A 22,476-nucleotide genomic window follows, 5' to 3' on the forward strand; every position below is an offset into this window, starting at 1 on the left:
GGCCAGGCCAGCTGCCAGGGTTGGACCATGAGGCCCAAACTCGGCCGCACAGTGGCCCTCTGGCATACACCATCCTCCCCATAACTCACAGACACACTCACAGCTACACACAGACCAGACCTCTCTCCAAACCTCTCCCTGGGAGAAGAAGCAGCTGAGGCCAGTGGTCCCGGCAGACTCTGCGACCTCCTCACAGTGACCCCCAATCCCCCGCTCTGCCAGGCAGGGCACAGGCATGGTCTAGCTCTCTCTGGCTCCCTGGTCCTGGTATGGAGCTGATGCTCTGTAACTGTTTGCCAGATGAAGGAAGAAACAAATCAGTGAGCATGCTAGGTAGCCAGGCTGCGGTCCATTCATGAGCTGGGTGACATCCCCTCACCCAGCCTCACTTTGCTCAACTGTGACATGAAGAAGACAGCACCCACCTGATAAGATGGCTGTGAGCGTTACACGAGAGAACGTAAGTCAGACACTCTCATGGGCAGGGCCCACAGGAGGCTGAAAAGACACAGCCTCAGCTCCCATGGAGAACCACTCGCCCCAGGACACAGGCAGACATAGCTCCTATTCTCTCCAGAGCAGACTCAGACACACTCACCTTGCTGAGCCCAGCACACCTACCACACCTCTCCCCGGAGGAGAAGAATGAGGACAGTGATAACAGCATAATAATAACAGTAACGATGATCATGGCTAACAGTGCCCAGCAGTGTTCGGTGCCTTATCTCATCCAGTCCTGACAATCTTAGAGGCAGGTATTATGATTATTCCCATTTTTCAGATGAGAAAACTGAAGCCCAGAGAGGTTAAGTAACTTGCCCAAGGACACACGACTGCTAAGGCTAGAACCAGGAAGGAACGCAGATCTGTCAGCCTGAGAGCCCGTGCTCTTCACTCCCCGCAGGACAGCTTCTGGAGAAACGAAAAGTCCCTGCTATTCCCCCACCCTCAACCTCTCAACTCCCACACTAGGAGCTTCCCCCAGGGCAAACATGCAGAATTCCCTGCTGGGGGGCTCCGTAGCCCACAAGAAGATCGGACCTTCCCCGAAGACCCACATTGGTGCTAGGGAGGTAGGAGGGAGTCTGGGGAAGTTCCCTGGGCAGCCTCCTTTGTGGGCAGGGCCTCGGCCTTCCTTTTTCCCTGCTCCCAGGCAGTTCCAGCTCCTTTGACTGGCTCAGAGAGCCTGAAATTAATCATCCACTCAAAGTGCTGCCATCAGCCCAAGAATAATAACCACCTCTTGAAATACTCCTGGCTTAAATATCCCAAGGATAAGGGCTTCGGCAGCAATAGGGATTGAAGTTAGACATCCAGCAGCGCGTCTTCAATGGAAGAATGAACGTACTATGGAGTTGGGGTGGGGTGGGCCATCAGTGAGAGATCGAACTGGCTCCAGTGACACCAAAGAACTTCAGAAGAAGGAGGCAAAGGAGCGTGAGGGGGAGTGCAAGGAGGAGGAGGAAGGCAGTATAAGAACAGGATGGTCTCCCCACCTCCTTACAAAGACCAAGCAAAAGGACTAGGGCTGAAAAACAGCAGCACGAAAAATTTGGGTCACACTCAAAGACTTTCCCAATCACAAGGGCAAAGTTCTTAGAGCATCCATCTCCCCTGTTGGCTGGGTTAGGAAAATTGTTATCTAAAGTCCTGATCTGGGAGACAAAAGGCTTGGGTTCCTGGCACAGTTCTCCACTAACTCACTAGGTGTGACCTTGGATGAGTAGCTGCCCCTTTCTGTGTCTTGGTGTACCCAGCAGTATACCCCAAGGTCAGATCAAAGGACCCCCGAGGGCCCCCCAGGAGGAGCAAACGCCAGCGAAGTTCTAGGAGGCCAGCCACCCCGCTCCTCCACAGTTCTGAGGCTGCCCTCCAAGGTGGTTACACAAATACACACAGACCCGCAAGGGCAGCCCTGCAGTTGTGTATAGGTGAAGGCCAAAAACTCAAGGACAGGAGCAAGCTTTGTTCTGTCCTAGGGGTCTGGGCTGGAGCCACAGGCCCAGGTGTGTGTCCATGGTGAGTGTCTGTGAAGTCAGGGAAAAGGTAGGGGCAGCTGTAAACTAGAACTCTTTTTGTTGGATGGATGCTGTGTGTGTGTTTGTGCATGTGTGTCGATGTTGCAGAGTGCATGTGTGAGACATTCAGACAGGTACGCAGCAGTGACGTGGGTCTACAACTAAAACGTGACTGCACTGGGTGAGGCTGGCAGTTTCCACTCAATTCCACAAAATGCCATCACTGCCCACCCCCTGCTGACTGTGTGCGGGGTGCTGGGATGGACGGACAGATGACACAGGAGTGCTGTTCTTGAGGAGCCTGGACTTGGGGTGCTGCTAGCTGAGGCTGTGGTGCTGAGCGCAACAGCTCCCAGTCAGCCCCCGCTCCGGGCTGAGGCTCTTCCACATTAACTGGGTGGCCTCTGCTGAGTCCCAGTTTCCCCATCTGTCAAATGAGGAGGATAACGGTGCCCACCTCACAAGGCTGCAAAAGGACACAATGAGACCGGTTTAGAGAGAGCTCAGCATGGTGCCCTGTGCATAGCTGGTGCTGCACACACAACCAGAGATTTCATTTCAGACTCCAAGAGCCAAGCCCGGTGGCCACTAGGAACGGAGAGAATAGTCCTGGACAAGGAAGCAGGAGCAATTTCAACTCTCTGCCCTGGCCTAGCCCAGCTGAGGTCTCTGCACAGAGTCCGCTGTATCTGCTACTCATTTCCCAGGTGACTTTGGTCTCCAGAGCCTCAGTTTTCTTACAAGTAAAATGGGGCTGTCAAAATGTGAGGACCGACTGACCTAGCGGGGATGCCTGAGGGTTCTGAGGACACTTTGCTGGGATGATTTCCAACTCAGGCGATGTTCTTTCTCAGATGGCCGGGGTGGGAGGTCGGGGGCTCGGGGGTTAGGAGTCTGCGGGCCCCAGAAGCTGCTGCCACCTCCTCCCCTCCCCATTCCCACAGCTTCTGACCCCAGGGACAAGGCTGAGGGAGGATGTTTACAGAGCCGCAAACCTTCACATAGAGAAAGTCTGCTGGGCCCTGGGGGCTGGGAGCGGCAGGCCTGCGGCTCATAGTGGCTGGGGAGGATGAAGGGAGATAGGGTCTTGCTCAGCCCCCTCCAGTACTCTGACTTCAAGGGAAGCTGGAGTGGCCTTTGAGAGGGGGCAGCAAGGGGACAGCGAGCATTCCCCATAAGGGCTCAGCGAGCAGGATGGGCCACGAGGTGGTATTTCTTAAAATTCAGAGAGCATTCCCCATAAGGGCTCAGCGAGCAGGATGGGCCACGAGGTGGTATTTCTTAAAATTCAGAGAGCAGGGCCTGTGAAGGCTTCAGGGCTTAAATCGGGGACTGGGGCATAGGAGGGGGATGCAGCTTGGTGATCAGACTGAGGGTCTACAGAGAGAGGGAAAGCTTGGAGAGGGGCTCAGTGGCCCCTCATTCTGGATCCCAACAGGAGAAGACAGGAGTCAGCAGTCCTCTCTTCCCACAGCTTGTGGCTGCCGCAGGACAGGCCAAATCTGGGCTTGTACTCTAGGCAATCTCCCACCTCTTGGAGCCAGAAAGATGCAGGTTCTGTGTGGGGCTCAGAGGGGACGGGCTGGCAGATGGGAGGGAGGCATACCCTAGGGCGAATGCGCTCCTCTCACCCCAGCTCCCTCCTTCCTGAGCCCTTCTCTTTCTCTCTCTTTTTTAATTGATAGGGTCTCATCCTGTCACTCAGGCTGGAATGCAGTGGTGCAATCACAGTTCACAATAGCCTAGAATTCCTGGGTTCAAGTGATCCTCCCACCTCAGCCTCCCAAGTAATTGTGTCTACAGGTGTGCACCACCATGCCCGGCTAATTTTTAAATTTTGTAGAGTCAGGGGTCTCACCATGTTGCCCAGGCTGGTCTGGAACTCCTAGGCTCAAGCGATCCTCCCACCTCAGCCTCTCACAGTGCTGGGATTACAGGTGAGAGCCACTGCGCCCGGCCCAGAGCCCTTCTCTTGCAGGCTCTTCTGCTGGGGCCCCTCCTGCCACAGCCTGAGTCTCTGGGAAGGGGGTCCTAGCTAACAGTACTCCCTGGACTCCCCTCACTTGGGCTGCCACTGAGGCAGATTGGGAAGAGGAGAAAGGATTTGACCCAAAGTGTAATGGTCTGGCTAGGAGTCCAACAGCAGGAAGTACTTCCTGGCAAGACCCTGCAGTGTGACTGAGAAACCCCACATCTGGAGTTCCTCAAAAACAGGAGAGACCTTCTGTGTGGGCCCCCTCCTCCAGCCCCAATAATAACAACCGTCTTTCAAGCTCAGACAGGCCCCTGGAGCTTACCAAGCTCTTTCCCACTCTATTACCTCATCCAAGAGAGAGGCCGCAAGGTTGGGGTTTCTACCCGCTTTGACAACCTACAGACCTAAAGCTCAGAGAGGCCCAGCAATCAACCCAACGTCACAGAGCACATAAGAGGTGGGGTTCCTGACACCTCTGCCCCCTTTGACCTCTAAGATGGGTGACCAATTCCCTGAGATCCTTAAACACCAGGACACTTTCACACCATACTTCTTCCCCCAGAGTTCCCAAGACATGCCCTGGCCCTGGGCTCCCGGGGACAAGTGGTCAGGACAAGCACGGCCCTGGCGAGGGCATTTCCTGGCATCAGGAAAGGGCAGGATGTGGGGCAAAGGTGCCAGTGGATTAGCTCCTGGAGAGGAAGGGGCGGTCCTTTCAAAGGAGGCAACAACAGCGGCTGGCCAGGGGACAGGAGGCAGGTCCTTCACCTCCACTGACCCTTGTGGGGGCTGTAAGGCCAAGCCTGGGGGGGGGGTAAGGACCCCACCTCAGAGCCCTATTGGCTTCCCCAGGCCCAGCCATGCCTTGGAAAAGTCCCTTCCCAAGAGGAGCCCACGGAGGGCACAGTTGTTCTCTGGGGGGTGTCTCACCCTCCTTAGGCACTCAAGGAGGCTGCTCTGTAGCCATTCCTAAGAAGTAGTCCCCATCCCCTCACCCCCAACTCCACCAGCCCTGGGCCTTCCTCACTCCAACGGGCCTCTTTATAGCCACAAATATTCATCCTAGGCCTCCCAATGGACACTAAGGACTGGGCTACTACAAACCGTTGACCCTGAACCAAAGCTTGACCTCATGTCCTGAGCAATTTCAACTCTCTGCCCCAGCCTAGCCCAGCTGAGGTCTCTGCACAGAGTCAAGGCTGCCACCCCCAACGCACTTAATGGCCGAGAGAGCCCTGCTGTCTTCCCCCCCTGCCCCTCCCTGTGCCACATCTTTCTCCCCTTCACCTCTGAAATTCTGTGGGCCCAGTTCAGATGGGGCAGAGGCAGGCCAGCAAGCACCCGAGAAACAGGCCAAAGGACAGACCCAGAGACAGGTGGAAAAGACAGGGAGAGGAAGAGTGGACAGTCAGGTGGACAGGTGGATAGGCAGATGCACAGACAGGCACCCGGATAACTGCACAGGCCACAGATGGATGGAAACAGGCAAGCAGAAGGACTGCGGACAGTTAGGTGGAAGGGTGAGCAGACTGGCCAACTCGCACACAGGTAGAAACTCAGGCTGGCAGAGGGACAGCCAGGCCAGCAGGAGGGCTGCTAGACAGTCAGGTGGGCAGGCAGGTGGGCCACCCAGGAGACCCCAGCGCCAAAGGGCCCTCTCTGGTGGCAGCGAAAAGGGATTAATAGCCACACATTTTCCAGGGACCAGAGGTCTCTCTCTGGGCACTTCTGAGCGTCCCAGCGTCAGGCCCAGCCCTTCAACTGATATCTGCGGGGCCTCTCATGTTCCTGGCTGGGCCAGGCCGTACCCCAAGACTGAGCTCTGAGCTGCCAAAATTCACTCTTCACACCCAAGAGGGGTCAGTGTTTTTGAAAGTTGTAGGAGCCTGGTGAGAGGGAGGAGGGGGCCCCAGCAGCGTCAGTGTTTCCAAACCTACCCCTCTCCTCTTTCTTTTTCCCCTGGTGCCTAGAGCCAGGCCTGGTGCTGCCAGCCAACAAGGCAGGCGAGCTGGGCCAAGCCGGCAGGGTAGGGCAGGGCAGGCAGGGCGGCCGCCCGTTGCCACTGGGAAGTTGAGGGTGGAGGGGAAGACTGAGCGAAGACACAGATCAAGTCGGACACGGCATATGCGAGTGTCAGGGCCCAGGGGGCCCACAGGGACCCCCACACACCCACAGTCAGCTGGCCAGGGGTAGGAATGAGGGCCGCCCTGGAGAGGAGCACCCCTGAGAGGAGCCCTTCATAGCTCAGAGCTGGGGAGCAGGTGACAGAAGCGTGTGGGAGCCAAGGGTTCCTCTTTGTGTCTGGGACACAGGGAGGCAGGGGTGGGGAAGAGGAAAAGGGCGCCCACTCCGGGGCCCCAGAATTCGCCAAGCGGACTTGGGGGAGGCAGCTGGCGGTCGGGAGTACCTGGGACAGAGGAGCAGAGGTTGGCGGTCAGGATGGAAATAAGCAGTTGCGGTGCGGGGAGGTCAGAAGAGAGGTCAAGCAGGGGTCAGGCCTGGGAGATCAGGGCTTAGGGTCGGGCTCAGCGAGGGGATCAGAAACGGGGCTTAGGCCTGGGGGGAGAGAGATGAGGGTCGGCCCTGAGGCAGGGGGGTAGAAGGCGGAGCCAGGGCGGGGCGGCCGTGCCCCGGGAGGCCAGGCTTGCGCGGGGAAACGCGGAAGGGCGCGGGGTCGCAAACTCACATGAAGACGTGGTAGACGAAGGCCCAGCCGCGGGGCCGCTCCAGCACGTTGTAGACCCAGTTCTGCAGGCGGCGGTAGCGCTTGTGCGCGGCCGAGGAGCGCTGGCCGCAGGCGGAGCCCGAGCCGGAGCCCGGCCCAGGGAGGGGCGCGCCCGGCGGCAGGGGGCTGCCCAGGAGGCCGAGGCGGCGCGGGGAGCCGCCCCCGCCCGCCTCGCCCTGTTCGCTCTGCACGGCCGTGAGCGCCACCAGCTCCGCGCGGGGGGCGTCCCCGGGCGGGGGACCCAGGCCGAGGCGGCGCGGGGGGGCCTCGGCCATGGGCGGCGCCGGGCTGGGGGCGCCGGGGCCCGGGCACGGTCCGGGGCGGGGGCGCGCTCGGGGCGCTCAGAGACGCATGGCTCGGACCCGGGGCCAGAGGGGCGACCCGGGGCGGGCGCGGGCGGCGGGGGCTAGGGGCCGGGCCGGGGCCGCGGGCGGGCGCTCGGAGCCTGGGGGCCGCCGGAGCCCGCACTGACCTCCCGCTTCCCCGGCGACTGGGGCTGCTCTTTCCGACTCCAACTCTCTTATTACGCGCTCCATGCCGCTCGCCTTTCCACCTGCCACCGGCGCGCGCCGCTCACATGTCACCCTCCCCCGCCCCGCCCCTCCCCCGCCCGCCCCGCGGCCGCCTTCCCAAATCGGGAGGGAGCGAGCGAGCAAGCGAGGCGAGGCGGAGGGAGGGAACGCGCGGAGCAGGCGGCGGGGCAGGGCGCACGGGCGGCCGAGTTGGTGCCTGGGCCGAACCGCGTGGCGGGGGCAGCGCGCGGGGCCGGGAAGCCGGACGCGTGCAAGTGGTGTCCACCGCTGCGTGGGGCAGTGTGGCCCCGAAGGCCAGCCCGGGGGTGGGACGCCTCGTGTGTGCTTGTGGAAAGTGGAATGTGGAGTTGTGGCCGCGGGCGGCAGGGGAAGGGACGCAGTGTCCCGTGGAGTTTAGGTGTAGACCGGTGGAACGGCGTCTACTTGTGTGTGCAGGGTGGGTGGCTGTGGGTCTACCAGGTGCGGGGATGGAGTCAGTGAGGTGTGAGTTATGGGTCGGGTGTGGGTGGCTGCGAAAGTGGAGGTGGAGTCCGAAGGGGATGAGGTGTGTCCGTTGGGGTCGAGCACTGTGTGCCTGGTGCGGGTGCTTAAAGTGTGCCCAGTGCTGTGTGTGGCTGGGTGGGCAGCGGCGGTTGTCCTGCTCTTACCTGAAAGGCCTGGAGCCCACGGGCTGCTAGGCAGCATCAGGGTGTGTGGAACACAGTGGGCCTGGGTGTGTCTTTCTCCCACCAACTGCCACCTCTGAGCTTCCCTTCATCGTGATGGGGGAAGAGCCACCCTGCCCAGAAGAGGATCCTCCCCGATGGAGGGGCCTGCTCCCCTGCCTCACTCCCAGGTCAGGGAACTGGGTTTGGGCAGATGGAGTGTTGGGAGATGAGCTCTAAGCCAGCCTTAGAGGGGACACACACCCCCTACCCAAGGCCCACAGAATCCCAGCCAGAAAAGGGGATACTTTGTCCCAGGGCATTCCCTCTCCAGCTGGAAAGTTTTTCTTAGTCCCCGACCTCCATCTCTCTGGCTGTAGGGGGCAGTCCCTCTCCTTTAGCCCTCCTGGGCCCTGCACAGGGTTGGTAACTTGGGTTTCCCGATCCTCTTTCCCTCTTCCTCCACGGAAAGCTGCGGCCACACCAGCCGCTCCCTCCGCAGGCCCTGCCCCAGGGTGAGCCTTCCGCAGCAAACTCTTCCCGGTTCCTCCGGGAGGATCTCGAGGGACGAAGCCGAGCGGGAGGGGCGGGGGAAGGGGCGGGAAGGCGAGCTCGATTCTCAGCTGTCAGCAAAGGCAGCATTGATCTGCTGAGCGCCAGTGAGGGAGGGAGGGAGGCAGGGCCGTGGGCTGCAGGGATCTGTGGGGTCCCTAAACCGGGCTTGGCAACCGGCCCACACCCCTACCCCATAGTGATCCTTTCCCCTCTGCCTAGCTGGGGGTGCCCTCTGGGGTCTGACCTGAATCTCTTCTGCTGCTCCTGGTCCAGGTGTGCCCAGGGCCAGAGCCGGGTGCCCCAGGGCAGGTTATGCCCGGATCCTCTACTGGAAGCTGGGGACAGTTTCTGGACCCCAAGGCCCCACTAGGGATGCGGTGCCTGGGCTGAGTTAACCCATCTTCTCTCTATGAGCTGAAGATGGCACCCCCAAAATATGCAGCACTGTCCTCCCTCTGTGGAACTGCCTGGCTGGTTCTTCTCAATCATAGATCCTGGGAAATGGGACTAAGGTCTAGGACATGAAAGGTGCACAGGAAAGCAGTTGCAAGCGCCCTGGGGGTGTTTCTAGGGGGTCTTTTTGAGGCTCTTGTTCTGTAGCAGAAATGGAATTTGAATTCAGGTTGCCCTTAACACCCAGAATATCTGAAACTGGGTCTGTTCTGGGAAATCTAATCTTCAAGCTCAGCATCACCTCTGGATCCCATGGCTCTCTTCCCAGCTGGGGGACTAGAAAGGTCCCTTCCCCACCTTGTGAGGAGCCCTCACTGCAGGGAGTCTCTCATCATTCCCAACTCCAGCTCCAGATTACCTGCTCAAAGGCAGCAGAAAGAGGAAAGAGACTGTGGTTGCAGCTACAGGGATGGAAGTTAGATCTCAGGAAGGACTTTCATAGGGCATAGAGGCCTGTTTCTCCTGCGGGCGTATGGGTAATGGAGGGACACAGAACTCTTCCTAAGGGGTGAGAGGGATGGGGGAGATGGTTCCAGGAGGCCACAGCAAATTTACTTGGCATATGTGTACACATGGAAGAGTGGAAGGGCCAGAAGAGAAAGTCCAGTTCAGAGAGGACAGGTGGCCACTCTTAGGGTCACCGGGTGGCCTTCCTGCGCCATCCGGATTCCCAGGACATGACTGGGAGGACGGACTTTCCCCACCACAACTTTAGTGACTAAGACACTTTTCTGAGCAAACAGCTGTCTCAGGCTCCCTCAATTGGCCCCTCTGCTGGAGGGGACTGGACACCATGGTTCCCTACCCTCCTCCTTCCCTCTCCCACCTGTTCCCCTGACCCCAACCTCAGCAGTTTCCTTTCCACCCCCAAGCCCTGTCTCCACCCTGGTAACACTGCGAAAGCTTCCCTGCCCCGCTGAGGAGACGCACTCACTAAGACTCACTCCCACCTGGGCAAGTCTCTTCCCCATCCTGGACTTGTTTCCCCGTCTGTGCAAGAAGTGGGCAGGGCTCCAAGATCTTCTGTAATTCATCACTGTCCCCATCAGCCATCAATGGAGCAAGTATTGACTGAGAGGAAGGGTGGGAGGGCGAGTGCTTCCATTTGCTGAGTGCCATCTGTGTGCCAGGCCCAGTCCCTTTTGGGCCAGAGAGCAGCACCTTGCTTGAGACAGCTGAGGCTCTGAGAGGCACAGGGACTCACCTAAGTCTACACAGCCTATTGGTGACCCCCAGAACTGTGACCTGTGCTTTCCACTGACTGGCACCTGCCGGCTGGGCACTGGGTGCTGGGAGCTGAGGATAACCATACACGGCCAATCCTTGTTCTCTAGAACTTACTCGTGTCAAGGCATCAAACTTCCAGGTCTGAAAGGATGGAGGGCAGGAAGTGGCTAGGACTATGGTCTCTCAGGCTAGGCTCAAGCCTGTCAGTGATTCCCACTGTGACCCCAGGTCAATCAAGGGCTCAGGTTCCTTTCCTGGAGTGAGAAGTGGGGTGGTTTAAGTCAGTGATTTTTAGACTTTATCAGCAATGGAATCCTTTTTACAGACAGAATTGTAAGGTAGCACCCCAATGTGTACAAAGCTTTGGAGCAGAAGTGCGCTAGTTGAATCGAGGTGAGGAGGTCTGGGTTCCACTCACTTGCCTCCTAAAATCTCTCTGCCTGCTAGCCACCTGACCCTGGGCTTTCTTACAGCTCCAAGGGTTGCTAGAGCTCAGAGGAGGGAGAAGTCTCCACAGGCAATGGCAGAGGGAGCTTTCTTGGGGACAGGAGTGGGGAGGACTGGGAGAGACGCAGAGAAGTACAACCAATAATGCCTGCAGCTACCATTAATGAGGCCTGCAGTCAATCCCAAGCCTTATGCAGGATGTTTTACCTGCATTGTCTATTTGAGCATCCCCACAACCTTGTGCGGTAATACTGTTCACAGTCCCATGTTACACTCAAGAAGACTGAGGCTCAGTGAAGAGACTTGCCTTGTATGGCTCTTAATTCACTCAGGTGCTGCTTTAATGTGTGTGTGTGTGTGTGTGTGTGTGTGTGTGTGTGTGTGTGTACTGGTGTGGGAAGGATGTTACAGAGCATTCGGAAGAGCAAGCTTAGCCAGGGGCACGCAGGAGGACTTGAATGCCAGGATGGAGGGTCCAATTTGGCCTGATAAGAAACAGGGAGCCTGGCCAGGCCCTGAGGCTGGGCATGCTGCAGAGGCTGTGGCTCCCTAGGAGAGAACCCAGGATGGGTGAAGTGGGAGGCACCAGCATCCAGAGAGGCTGGCAGTGCCAGGGGCAGAAAGAGCCCTAAACTACAAGTCATGGCTGGGCTTCCAGTCCTAGCTCCACCTGTGGACTACCTGGGGACCTTGGGCAAGTCACTCCACCTCTTCCCCACTTTCCCTGGCTATCAGCACTGAATGCAATAATGCATGAAAAAGTTAGAGACCATGCAGGGGGCTGTACGCACGTGACCCATTCGTCTGACTGCTCTTCAGGTACGTGTTTCAGGTGGAGCAGGGAGATGCTCTGGGAATTCCCTGGTCCTAGCAGTTCTTCTCAATCTAGGAAGCCTTCCTAGGAGGGGATTGGAGTGGAGAGTGCTCAGGGGGTGATGGCATCACATTATTGACCTTTGGGAACCCACCTCTACTGAGAGCAGGAGGAAGCATGAGAGAAAGATAAGGCCTTCTTCCTTTTCCCTGTGCAGCCCAGAAGGGACAAGAGACTTAGGCCACCCACCAGACGAGAGGTGCTGGAGGGGCCCAAGGAATTTCTTTTTCTTTTCTTTTTTTTTTTTTGAGATGGAGTCTCGCTCTGTTGCCCAGCCTGGAGTGCAGTGGCACAATCTCGGCTCACTGCAAGCTCTGCCTCCCGGGTTCACGCCATTCTCCTGCCTCAGCCTCCCAAGTAGCTGGCACTACAGGCGCCCGCCACCATGCCTGGCTAATTTTTTTTGTATTTTTAGTAGAGACGGGGTTTCACCGTGTTAGCCAGGATGGTCTCGATCTCCTGACCTCTTGATCCGCCCGTCTTGGCCTCCCAAAGTGCTGGGATTACAGGCGTGAGCCAGTGAGCCACCGTGCCGGCCAAGGAATTTCTTTTCCCCAGATCTGGGTGTGGCACTGACCAGCCCCCAGCCTAGACCAAGCAGGCCAGTCAGCTCAGAGCCACAGGAAGTGGGGACGGAGCAGTGTTGCTGAGCTCAGTGAAAGTGAACCCCCATTGATCCTCAGGGCTGGAGGGGGCCCACACAGAGGAGACACAGAGGGAGAAAGGGGTGTGGAAATGAAGGTCAAAGCCCTCCCTTCTTGCAGGGCTCCTCCTCTGCCTTCAGGATTCTTCCTGTAAGATCCTTCCTCTAACTTCTACCTCTGGAAGACCATGCAGAAGGCAACAGTGCTGTGGTCCTGCTGGTTAACTCCATGTTCTCAGTGAGAACCACTGGGACAATAGAGTTGGCTGAAAAATGAAAAGGAAGGACTTTTCTGAGTTGCTGAGTGTGCAGTGGAAAAGAACTTCCATGATCCCCTGGTGGGAGAAACTTGAATGAGGGCTCAGGGAGGGAGATGACGTGAGTAGGAGGGACTGAAGATTGAGTAGCAGGAAATGGGGTTCAGAAAGAGGATGACAACCTGGTAAGGGAGATGGGATTCAGGGAGGAGAATGGGGGCTCCAAAGAGAGGCTAGAGACTCGGTGACAGGGATGGAAGGCTCAGAGACCAGGATTTCCAGGTCAAGCTTGATTAAACGCTTATTAAATTCCTCCTCTTTGAAATATTAGATGTGCAAAGCAAGATAAGTGCTAAATAATTTTTTAAATTAAAAAAAAAATTTTTTTTGAGACCAGTTCTTGCTCTGTCACCCAGGCTGGAATGCAGTGGTGTGATCTTCGCTTACCGCAACCTCTGCCTCCTGGGTTCAAGCAATTCTCTGCCTCAGCCTCTCGAGTAGCTGAGAATACAGGTGTGTACCACCATGCCTGGCTAATATTTTTATTTTTTGTAGAGATGGGGTTTCACCATGTTGGCCAGGCTGGTCTCGAACTCCTGGCCTCAAAGTGATCTACCAGCCTTGGCTTCCCAAAGTGCTGGGATTACAGGCATGAGCCACCATGCCCAGCTGATAACTAAAAGAAAAAAAAAGTACATATTCAAGCACCAAAAGCAAGAATGGGGAATTGTGTAAGACCATAAGAGGTAATTCCTGGTGGCAAGCAGGAATTCAAGGTGTATTTCTGAGGAGGGGTCCAGTGTCCAGTGGGGTGGGAGGCTGGGAAGTATAGTTGCCAACCTCAAAAATGCCAGGGGCAACAGTAGGCTTTCTGCTTAAAGCTGAGTCTGGTAAAGTGCTGCCTGCCGTGAACATTAAAATCTCTGTCTGCTAGCCACCTGGTCCCTGGCTTTAAGCAGAAAGAGGACCCTTATAAGTGTGACACCTCAGCCTGTCCACAGGGGGTGTGGGCTCAGGATTTGATATCCAGGCCATGCAAAAATCCCAAACCAAGACACTGCTATAAGAGCTGATTTGAGGCTGCTGCACTTCCACATGGCTTAGGCACATACAACTGAGAAATCATCCCTTAGGATGGCCTCCACATCCCAGGGCACAGTCAGGAAAATGTGCTGAAAATAATCTCAAGGATAAATTCCATAACAGATTAGAAGCACCATACCTTAAGAGACATACCTCTCATCGGAGAATTTATACATAAAGACCTAGAGCTAATGGAGCAATCTGAAAGGAAATTTAATATAGCTAAAATCATCAAAAAGATAAAGGAAGAAGTAGCATATATAAAACAAGAATAGAAAGATATCAAACAGAAACATGTAGCAGAAATGAACAGAACTATCTAGAAATTTTAGAAATGAAAACTAAAGTTACTAACATTTTTTAAAAAATCAATAAATAGGTTATCAAATATATCTGAAGAGAATGAATTAGAAGCTAGAACTGAGGAAATCCTTCAGACTGAAGCACAGAATAAAGAGATTAAGCAGATGAAAGAAAAGAGACATAGAAGATTGAATGAGAAAATCTAGCATATGCATTAAGGGTTTCAAAAAGAGATACTGGAAAGAGTGACTAAACTTGCCAAAAATAATCCATGAATTTCTAGATTTAAAAGGCCCACAGACTACCTAGTAAGATATCTTAGAAAACAAAACTCTATCTAGACACCTTGTAGTCAAAGTGTAGAATATCAAGAATAAATAGAAATTCTAAAAGCCACCAGAGAGAAAAGATGGCTTATCTACAAAGGTCCAATAATTGAGTTGACAGTAAACTTCTCATCAGCAACAACAGATGCCAAGAGACAATGGAATCGTATCTTCAAAGTGCTGAGGGCAAATAATTGTGAACCTAGAATTCCATACCTTGCCAAACTGTCACTTAAATGAAAGGGCAAAATTAAGACATTTGACACATACAAGATCTTAGAAAGCTGTTCCACAGACCTTCCCAGAAAGAGAGAACAGGAACTTGGGGGAGGGGCTGGGAGTTCACAGAGATGATGGGCACAGCGCAGGGCCAGGACTCTAAGGAGGGCTGGAGTCTCAGGGATTGGAGGGAGGCCGGGCTCTGTTTCAGACTTCTCCTCAGCACCAGCCAGACACAGGAGGCCAGCCCAGCCTGGCCCAGCTCAGGTTCTTCCCTCCTAAGTGCCAGCCTTACTGTCCTTCTGTCCCCTCTTCCTAAGCCATGGCAGTGGAACAGCACCCAAGCTGGGGAAGACACCAGCAGCCTAGCACACGAGGCCTTGAGGAAGCCATGGCCAAGTTGCTCATGTGACTGGGCACTGGGCCTCCACAGGAGGGTCCACTCCTCTTAGGAGATCAGATGCCACCTCACTGAGGCCTATAGATGGCTGGAGCTGTGGGACAAAAGCTAGGTCCCTACCCAAGAGTTGGTGGGAAGGGGACTCTCATTCTCTGTAGGAAAATAATCACAAATGGAGGGGACAAAACCCATGGGGGCTGGGCCAGCTGACACAGGAGGCTTCTAGGAGCATCTGGCTCCAGGCAACCAGCTGGTGCCCTTGGGTAATATTTTAACATTTTTGAGACCCAGTTTCTTGCTTATAAAATAGGGAGAATGCCTACCTAACGAGGATGTGAAGATGAAATGAGAATCCATGAGTACCAAGCTTTAGATGTATTTTCTTTTCTTTTCTTTTCTTTTTTTTTTTTTGAGACAGGGTCTCATTCTGTCACCCAAGTGATCCTCCCTGGCTCAAGCAATCCTCCTGTCTCAGCCTCCCAAGTAGCTAGGATTACAGGCACGCACCACCACACCCGATTAATTTTTGTATTTTTTATAGAGATGGGGTTTCACCATGTTGCCCAGGCTGGTCTCAAACTCCTGACCTCAAGTGATCCTCCTGCCTCCATCTCCCAAAGTGCTAGGATTACTGGCATAAGCCACCATGCCTGGCCTTAGACATATTTTCCTAGACAGAAATTTCTTAAACAATAATCTCCATTGAACACCCCTGCCTGGCATATTATCAGAGCTCAATAAAAAATTGTTAACAAGAGCTGGGCACGGTGGCTCACGCCTGTAATACCAGCACTTTAGGAGGCCAAGGTGGGCGGATCACGAGGTCAAGAGATCGAGACCATTCTGGCCAACATGGTGAAACCCCGTCTCTACTAAAAATACAAAAATTAGCCGGGCGTGGTGGTGGGTGCCTGTAGTCCCAGCTACTCAGGAGGCTGAGGCAGGAGAATCACTTGAACCCGGGAGGCGGAGGTTGCAGTGAGCTGAGATCGCGCCACTGCACTCCAGCCTGGCAACAGAGCGAGATTCCATCTGAAAAAAAAACAAACAAAAATTGTTAAGAAAAAAATGTCATGGTGAGAGCAGATGAGCAGAGGTGGGAATGTGCGCAGTGTGGCTGCAAGGATGGCTTTGTGTTCATTCACTCACTCATCAGTTACTGTTACCCCCTTGGTGCCAGGCTCTGTGCTGCACTCCAGCGGTGCAGAGATGACCCTGGACTTGAGGACTCCCTGTGAGGAAGACAGCCCAAACCAGAAAACACTAACAGAGGGATAGAGGGTTTCTTTAGAGGCTAACTTGGTCTTTTGTTTGTTGTCTCTCTCCCCAACCCAACCCCTGCCCTCAACACAATCATCAATATAAGCTCCATGGTAGCAGAGAAGTCAGACTTGTTTTAAGCTGTATTCACAATGTTTAAAACAACGTCTGACACACAGAAGGTGCCAAAGAAATAGCTGCTGAATGACTGTATATGTGCTCTAATAATAGAGGTTGTAGAAGTTCACATGGGAGCACTGAAGAGGTCTTTGCTGACTCTGGCCCAGGAATTAGAAGTTTCTCAGCAAGGGCCACTTAAATTAGGCCTTGATGGATGTATAGGAGCTCAATAAGTGAAAAGGGAAGTAAAAGGGCATTTCAGGCATTGTAGCTAGCACATTCTGAAAACATGGAGCTAAGTTCAGGGATCAGTGAGTAATTGGGTGTGACAGAAGCATAGAGTACAGGAGGTGGTGAGGGAGAGGAGAGTGAAAAGAAACAAAGCTGGGGAGATAAGAAGGACCTTGAACCAACTTGGGCTATCAGAAAGTCCTTATTAAAATCTAACCACCTACCTTGAGGCAATACTCTGGAGAGGGTAGAGTTTCCAGCTCTCACTGTTATCCTAGGGAGGACCCTCCCTTCAAAGGGTGAGGGTCTTATCAGGAAGTGGGTTAAGAAAGGGGACAGTCATACTCCCACTAGTTCCTAGAATTGTCTACAGTTGGGATGACAGTGGGACAGGGCACCTCCCAGAGACACAGGTGAGGGCTGCATGCTGCCCCCTTGTGGCCTCCGCAGACCTGAGCTGCAAGGAAGCCAGCCAGATTGTCTGCTCCAGATTCCAGGGGTCTCCAATCTCCAAGGTCATCCTTGTGGCAAGTTCCCAACCACCAGCTGTCCCCAGACCAGACCCAACTGCTTTATTTATTTCATGTATACTCAAGGCTGGGCCAGTCAGTTCAGGAAGACTGACTAAAAGGGGATAGTTCACATTTCAATAGCCTGCTTCTTTCTTACACATATACACGTCACCTTTGGCCAGAGAGCAACTGTGTATGCACAGGGGGTCAGGAGATCAGTGTTTTGGTTTCAATTCCACCCTTAATTCATGGAGTGACCTTGGGCAAGTCACTGCACTTCACTAGCCCTCCCATGACTCCATCGCTAACACAGGGATCATGATACCTCTTCCTGTCTCCCCTGCAGGGTCACTGTGAAGATCATCGGGAGGGAGGACGGATGCTCCAAGTGCTAGGAAAAATGTTTAAAGAGTGCTCCGGATGTAAGGGGATCGTGCTGGGTATCAGATAGGGGCTCTCTTGGGCTGCACCAAAGGGTTTGTTTACACCAGGATGGGCCCTGCTGGCAGGGCAATTTAAAGGGAAAGTGTTCAGCAGGGAAGCTGCTTGCTAATCACAACTGATCAAAACATCTCTAAAACAAGAATGGAAGTCTACAGGAAAATGGGGACCCATTCATTGGCCTGAAACTCCAATCACACTTGGGTTTTCAGGAATGAACCAAAGAGCAAACAAGGTGGGACACAGGGCACCATGAAATTAAATTGTGGAGCTTCTGCCTTTTCTCTGAGCCTGGGGCCCCTCTGCACGTTCACTTTCTCCCTCTTGCATTCCCTGCACGCGGGGCTAGGCACACGGCTATCAGTGAAAACTTGCTATTATATGATGTCTCGCTAAGACTGAGTTCTGGACAGCTGGAAAGGCCAGAAGACCCCCTTCACAATAAAGTCCAGAGCTAGAATGAAGGTAACTAGATATAGAAGGAGGGAATGAATTTGGGAGTTGCGAGCAGGTTGGGGCTGACCCTGACTCACTGTTATGGGGGCCAACTTACTGACTTCTCATGGTGAACTGTCACCTGCTTTACCTACCCTGATGACACTCCATGTCATTTTGGATAGACAGCATCATGTATCCAAAACCTTAAAGCTAAAAAAACTTTGCTTTTGAAAAAAAAAAAAAGTTATCTGTCTTTCTTTTATAATGTGAATCCTTTACCTGGTCTCATCTCTTTTTGCTCTGGTGGCCAGGAAGCTCAGGGTCAAATAATTCTAACAAATACGTAGGTCTTTATAACCATGATATTTGTGTTCTTGTTTTCTATAATCCTGATTTCCTACTCAATTGTATTTTTCCTAATTCTAATTTGTTTTACTTTATTATTTCATTGTGTTGTTTTCATTGCAATTTTTTCTTATGGACTGAGGTAACGCATAGTGAAGTAGATGCTGAGTATTTTATAAGCTACCATCATCAAGACAATATAGGCAACAGGATGCCCCAATCTGGAGTAAAGAGCAGAGCTGGCCAGACTTGAATCTAGGCAAAGTATTTAAGCAGATCCCAGAAATCTGGGGAATCTCCTGGGAGGAAGAAAGATCAGAGGGCAGTAATCTGAAACTACTTGTTGAAAACTAACTCATGTCTTATCCCCATGGTTTACAGTGGATATTTCATAAGATAATCATAAAAGCATCAGGTTCAGACTTGAAATCATCTAATATAAGCCCTTCCCCAATTTCCACCTCACCCACTGAGACAGTCCCAAAGACAAGGGAGGTATTTGCCCATGGGTTTAGGGCAAATACCTACATTTCCTGGCACCCAGCTCACTGTTCTTCCCACAACAGCAGCTCATTCCAGCTGGAAGGATGGCATGGTGGAGGTAAGAAAGATGGCTCATCACTGGCCTCTGTGGCCAATGAAGAAGTGGAATGCTCTCTCTATTCTCCCTGCTTCAATTAACAGGAAGTAGGTCTTGGCTGTAGAACTCTTGGCTGACAAGGGGCCTGGGTTGTTCTCTGTGGCAGATGCCATGCCTTTGTTAATGGGCATGGCCACAGCAGGTAGCTGAATGACAGCCTGTGCCAGGCAGGACTGGAAGGATTTACCCCAGGCTTTGACAGAGCCAGCTTTCTCCATGAGAGATGCCCCCTTCTTGACTCTCAACCAGGCAGGACACAGCTCAGTCTGATACACGGGTCAGAATCTAGTGAGTCCAGCAGGCAAGCATCTCTGAGCAGCAAATATATTCTGATGAAGCTCACTTTTAAGACCAGCTGAGGTAGGCCAGGCACAGTGGCTCATGCCTGTAATCCCAGTACTTTGGGAGGCTGACGTGGGAGGATCACTTGAGCCCAGGAGTTCAAGACCAGCCAGGGCAATACAGTGAAACCGTGTCTCTACAAATAAAAAATAAAAAAAATTAGCTGGGCATGGTGGTACCTGACTGTAGTCCTAGCAATTCAGGAGGCTGGGGTGGGAGGATTGCTTGAGCCCAGGAGATTGATGCTGCGGTGAGCAGTGATCACACCACTGCACTCCAGCCTGGGCAACAGAGCCAGAAAAAAAAAAGATCGGCTAAGGACCTCAGTTTGAATTAGGTACACAGCATTAAGTTCCCTTAGCTTTGAACATCCCGTTCTCACAAGGGTGGCCCTCTCTCCCAGACACACAAACTGAGGGCAAATGAACCTTTCCAAGCAAAGTGGCCCCATGAATGCCCCCAGACACAGAAACCCAGACTCTAAATTATCTAAAATGAGATTTATTGCATTTCATGCAGCTTGAAGTCCATGCAAAGGAGACTAGCACAATTTTTAATGCGTTGAAAAAATAAAAGGGAGGTGGGCAGCAAACACACAAAGTCCTAGTTTCCTGGGTCCCTGGGAGAAAAGAGTGTGGCAATGAATCCACCCACTCTCCACAGGGAATAAATCTGTCTCTTAAATGCAAAGAATGTTTCCATGGCCTCTGGATGCAAATACACAGAGCTCTGGGGTCAGAGCAAGGGATGGGGAGAGGACCACGAGTGAAAAAGCAGCTACACACATTCACCTAATTCCATCTGAGGGCAGAACAACGTGGCAAGTCTTGGGGGTAGCAGCTGTTCCCAGAGTCAAGAAATACCGTACACCCCTGGGGAGATTTGCTCCTAAAAAGAAGTGGCAGTAACAAACAAAAAAAAAGAAAAACAAAAGGAGAAATATTTCTTCAACCACACTCTTCAAGAAAATGCCATAAATATGTTATTTAATATTTTAATTTCATAGCATTGGACACACACTCAACATATTGAAATATTGATTCCTTGGAGAAAAAAATGGAAAAAAAGGAAACAAAAAATATTGCATCTTTCTGCTGGAGAATCTCGGCCCCCAGGCGTGGGGTGTAGTGCACCAGTGTCCTAGCCTGCAGGAGGCGCTGAGGTCGGCCGGGTCCTCTGGGGAGGAAGGCTGTGCCCATTGCCTGGGGCTGTATGGCAAAAATTGTGTTGGGTGTCCTTGGCCTTGCCAGCTCAGGCCCTCAGTCGCCGGTCACCTGGGGGGCCTGCCCGTCGGAGGGCTGGTTGGCTGACTGGATGAACATGGGCTGGGCGAGGTCCTGGCCCGCAGGCATGGTGACTTGCTGGATCTGGTAGAGCTGCTGCGAGGGGTGGAGAGGAGAGAGTGAGGTCACCCCTGGGAGAGGGGCATGCAGCTCCCTATGGGTCTCGAGCTGGTTGGGGGTCCCAGATACCTCAACCACCACCCACTGCAAGGCGTCAGAAGGAGGAGGGGAAGTGGAGCTCTGCTGGGGTTGGGAGCAGCAGACACAGGAGGCACCAGCCCGGTGTGAGGGGGGGTGTGTGGTGGGCAGGGAAGAGGTGCAGGGAGTTGAATTTCCTGTGGCTTTCACTTCTCTGGGCTCTGCCTCTCCCGTTAGCTCAGAGACTCGAGCTTGCTGCACGCTGTTCCTCTGTGGCAAACACAAGCAATTCGAACCACTGTACCAGCAGCTTGGAAGTCAGCATTTCCCCAACTCTTGGTAATCTACACTGGCAGGGGCAGTAGGATTACCCCCTCCTCTCCTTCTTTTCTCAGAATATCTGGCTCAGGTTGAAACTAAACTGAATTTGAATTTTCTCCATGGACCCTGCTAAGGAGGTGGCCTGGTATTAAACACTTAACTATAGCCAAGACACTCCAGGGGTGGAGAAGATACTCACACAGCCACTTAGGAAGGTCAGGGCTAATTGACTACTTGGTTTCCCAGGCGCTCCCCAAAGAAGCCAAAAGCCAAGCCCTCACGGGAGCCCTGGCATGTAAGCCTAGCATGTGGTGCTGGCAGAAGCCAGAGGTGGGTCCTGATGCCAGCTCTTCTCCCTTTTGAGCAGCAGAGGGCACAAGTTTGGGCATGTCATCCTATCATGTCCTCAGTGGTCTCTGGGACTGTACTGTGAGGGGAAAGCAGAGGGAAAAGGGAAGATTCTCTCCTCGCATGGACTGAAAATGACTGAATTTCAGGCACCCAGAGAGCTCAAGAGGTCACGTGTTCTCTGCGTCTCAACAGTCCATGCTATTAAAACAGCATCATGGCTTAGGGGGGAAAAATACAGCTCTAGAGAGGGAAACAGGAAACCTGCTCTTTAGTCCTGGCTCTGCAATGAACTTCTAGGGGAGCATGGACAAGGCACTTCCCATCTCCAGGGTTCAGTTTACTCATCTGTAAAATGGCAATTTGGGCTACATGTCTAAGATTATTTTAGTTCCCACTAAGTCTATAAAACTAAAGGATAGGTGCCCTGATTTAAATACTGTACTTGTTTTAACAATTTCTGTCCACTCACTGTTAGTAGAGGACAGGACAGTTGCCCTAACCATCCAAACCCAGATACTACCTGCTACCCTGCCCCGCAAATCCTCACCCTCTGCCCCGCCCAGGTTGGGTACCCTACCTGTCCATCTGTGAACTGGCTGAACTGCTGCTGTCCTTGCTGGACCTCTGTCTGTGTAATCTGTAAGAATCAAGATGGTAGAGTTGGTATGTCAGCTGCAGGGTCTGATCCACCAGCCCACCACCCAGAAGAGGGTCATAAAGATCAAATGAGACAATGCATATAAAGTGCCCAGCAGGTGCTCAATGGGTAGTAAGCAAGCAAGCACCCCTCCTAATCTAGCACTGATGGCTACGTCAAGAGTTGGCAGCACAAAGTGACATCAAGAATCCTGGAGCACATAATAGATAGTTCCCACACCCATCTCTCTAATGAATGCCTACTCCCTCAACCACCCACTCATCTCAAACTCTGAGGCTCAAACAGAACACATGGCCCGTAGGTGCTATGGTTTGGGGTAGAAGTCCTAAGAGTCAGCCTTTCAGCCAGTGAAGGCGGACTGCAAAGTGTCAGACAAAGTGGTGAGTGGTCTCTTTCATTCTTGGAAGGTGGGCTCCAAACCAAACCCGTATCACCCAGATCATCTGACTGGAATATGAAACACCCTGGCGAGCAAGTGGCCTTGGCCCCAGCAGTCCTCATGGCAAACCTATGAAGTACTTTTTCCGAGAGAGGCACTGTGCAGCCCTCTGGGCCAAAGGAGGGGAGGAGAAAAGGGGAGGGACGGGGAGTGGAACAAAGACAACATTTATCACAAGTACTTAAAATCTTATGTGTGGACTGTGAATGGATTTTAGATAAATGTACTGACATGTAGAACTGCATATATAATAACAACTGCTGGGAGCAGCTTGG

General features: G+C 53.2%; 2 protein-coding genes across 54 annotated transcripts in view; both read right to left on the minus strand.

Annotated features, from left to right (window-relative positions):
- KCNQ4 (potassium voltage-gated channel subfamily Q member 4) overlaps nt 1–7,300 on the minus strand; it is a 57,035-nt gene extending 49,735 nt beyond the window's left edge. The window contains exon 1 of one of the 4 annotated variants that reach the window (XM_513360.5): nt 6,680–7,300. In XM_513360.5, coding sequence (XP_513360.2) covers nt 6,680–6,993 — 314 coding nt within the window. In that variant the 5' untranslated portion in view covers nt 6,994–7,300. The remainder of the gene's footprint in view (nt 1–6,679) is intronic. The other 3 variants (XM_016960174.3, XM_016960176.3, XM_063803103.1) reach the window with 3 other exon arrangements.
- Nucleotides 7,301–19,496: 12,196 nt separating this feature from the next.
- Nucleotides 19,497–22,476, minus strand: part of NFYC (nuclear transcription factor Y subunit gamma) — a 79,765-nt gene continuing 76,785 nt past the window's right edge. For 26 of the 50 annotated variants that reach the window (XM_063803260.1, XM_063803226.1, XM_003308019.5 and 23 more), the window contains 2 exons: nt 21,682–21,741; nt 19,497–20,390 (listed from right to left, as the gene is read on the minus strand). In XM_063803260.1, the coding sequence (XP_063659330.1) occupies nt 20,271–20,390; nt 21,682–21,741 (180 nt within the window). In that variant the 3' untranslated portion in view covers nt 19,497–20,270. Of the gene's footprint in view, nt 20,703–21,681; nt 21,742–22,476 lie in introns of all 50 variants that reach the window. The other 24 variants (XM_063803170.1, XM_009455095.4, XM_009455123.4 and 21 more) reach the window with 3 other exon arrangements.

Source organism: Pan troglodytes, chromosome 1 (genome assembly GCF_028858775.2).
Source record: "Pan troglodytes isolate AG18354 chromosome 1, NHGRI_mPanTro3-v2.0_pri, whole genome shotgun sequence".
NCBI lineage: Eukaryota > Metazoa > Chordata > Mammalia > Primates > Hominidae > Pan > Pan troglodytes.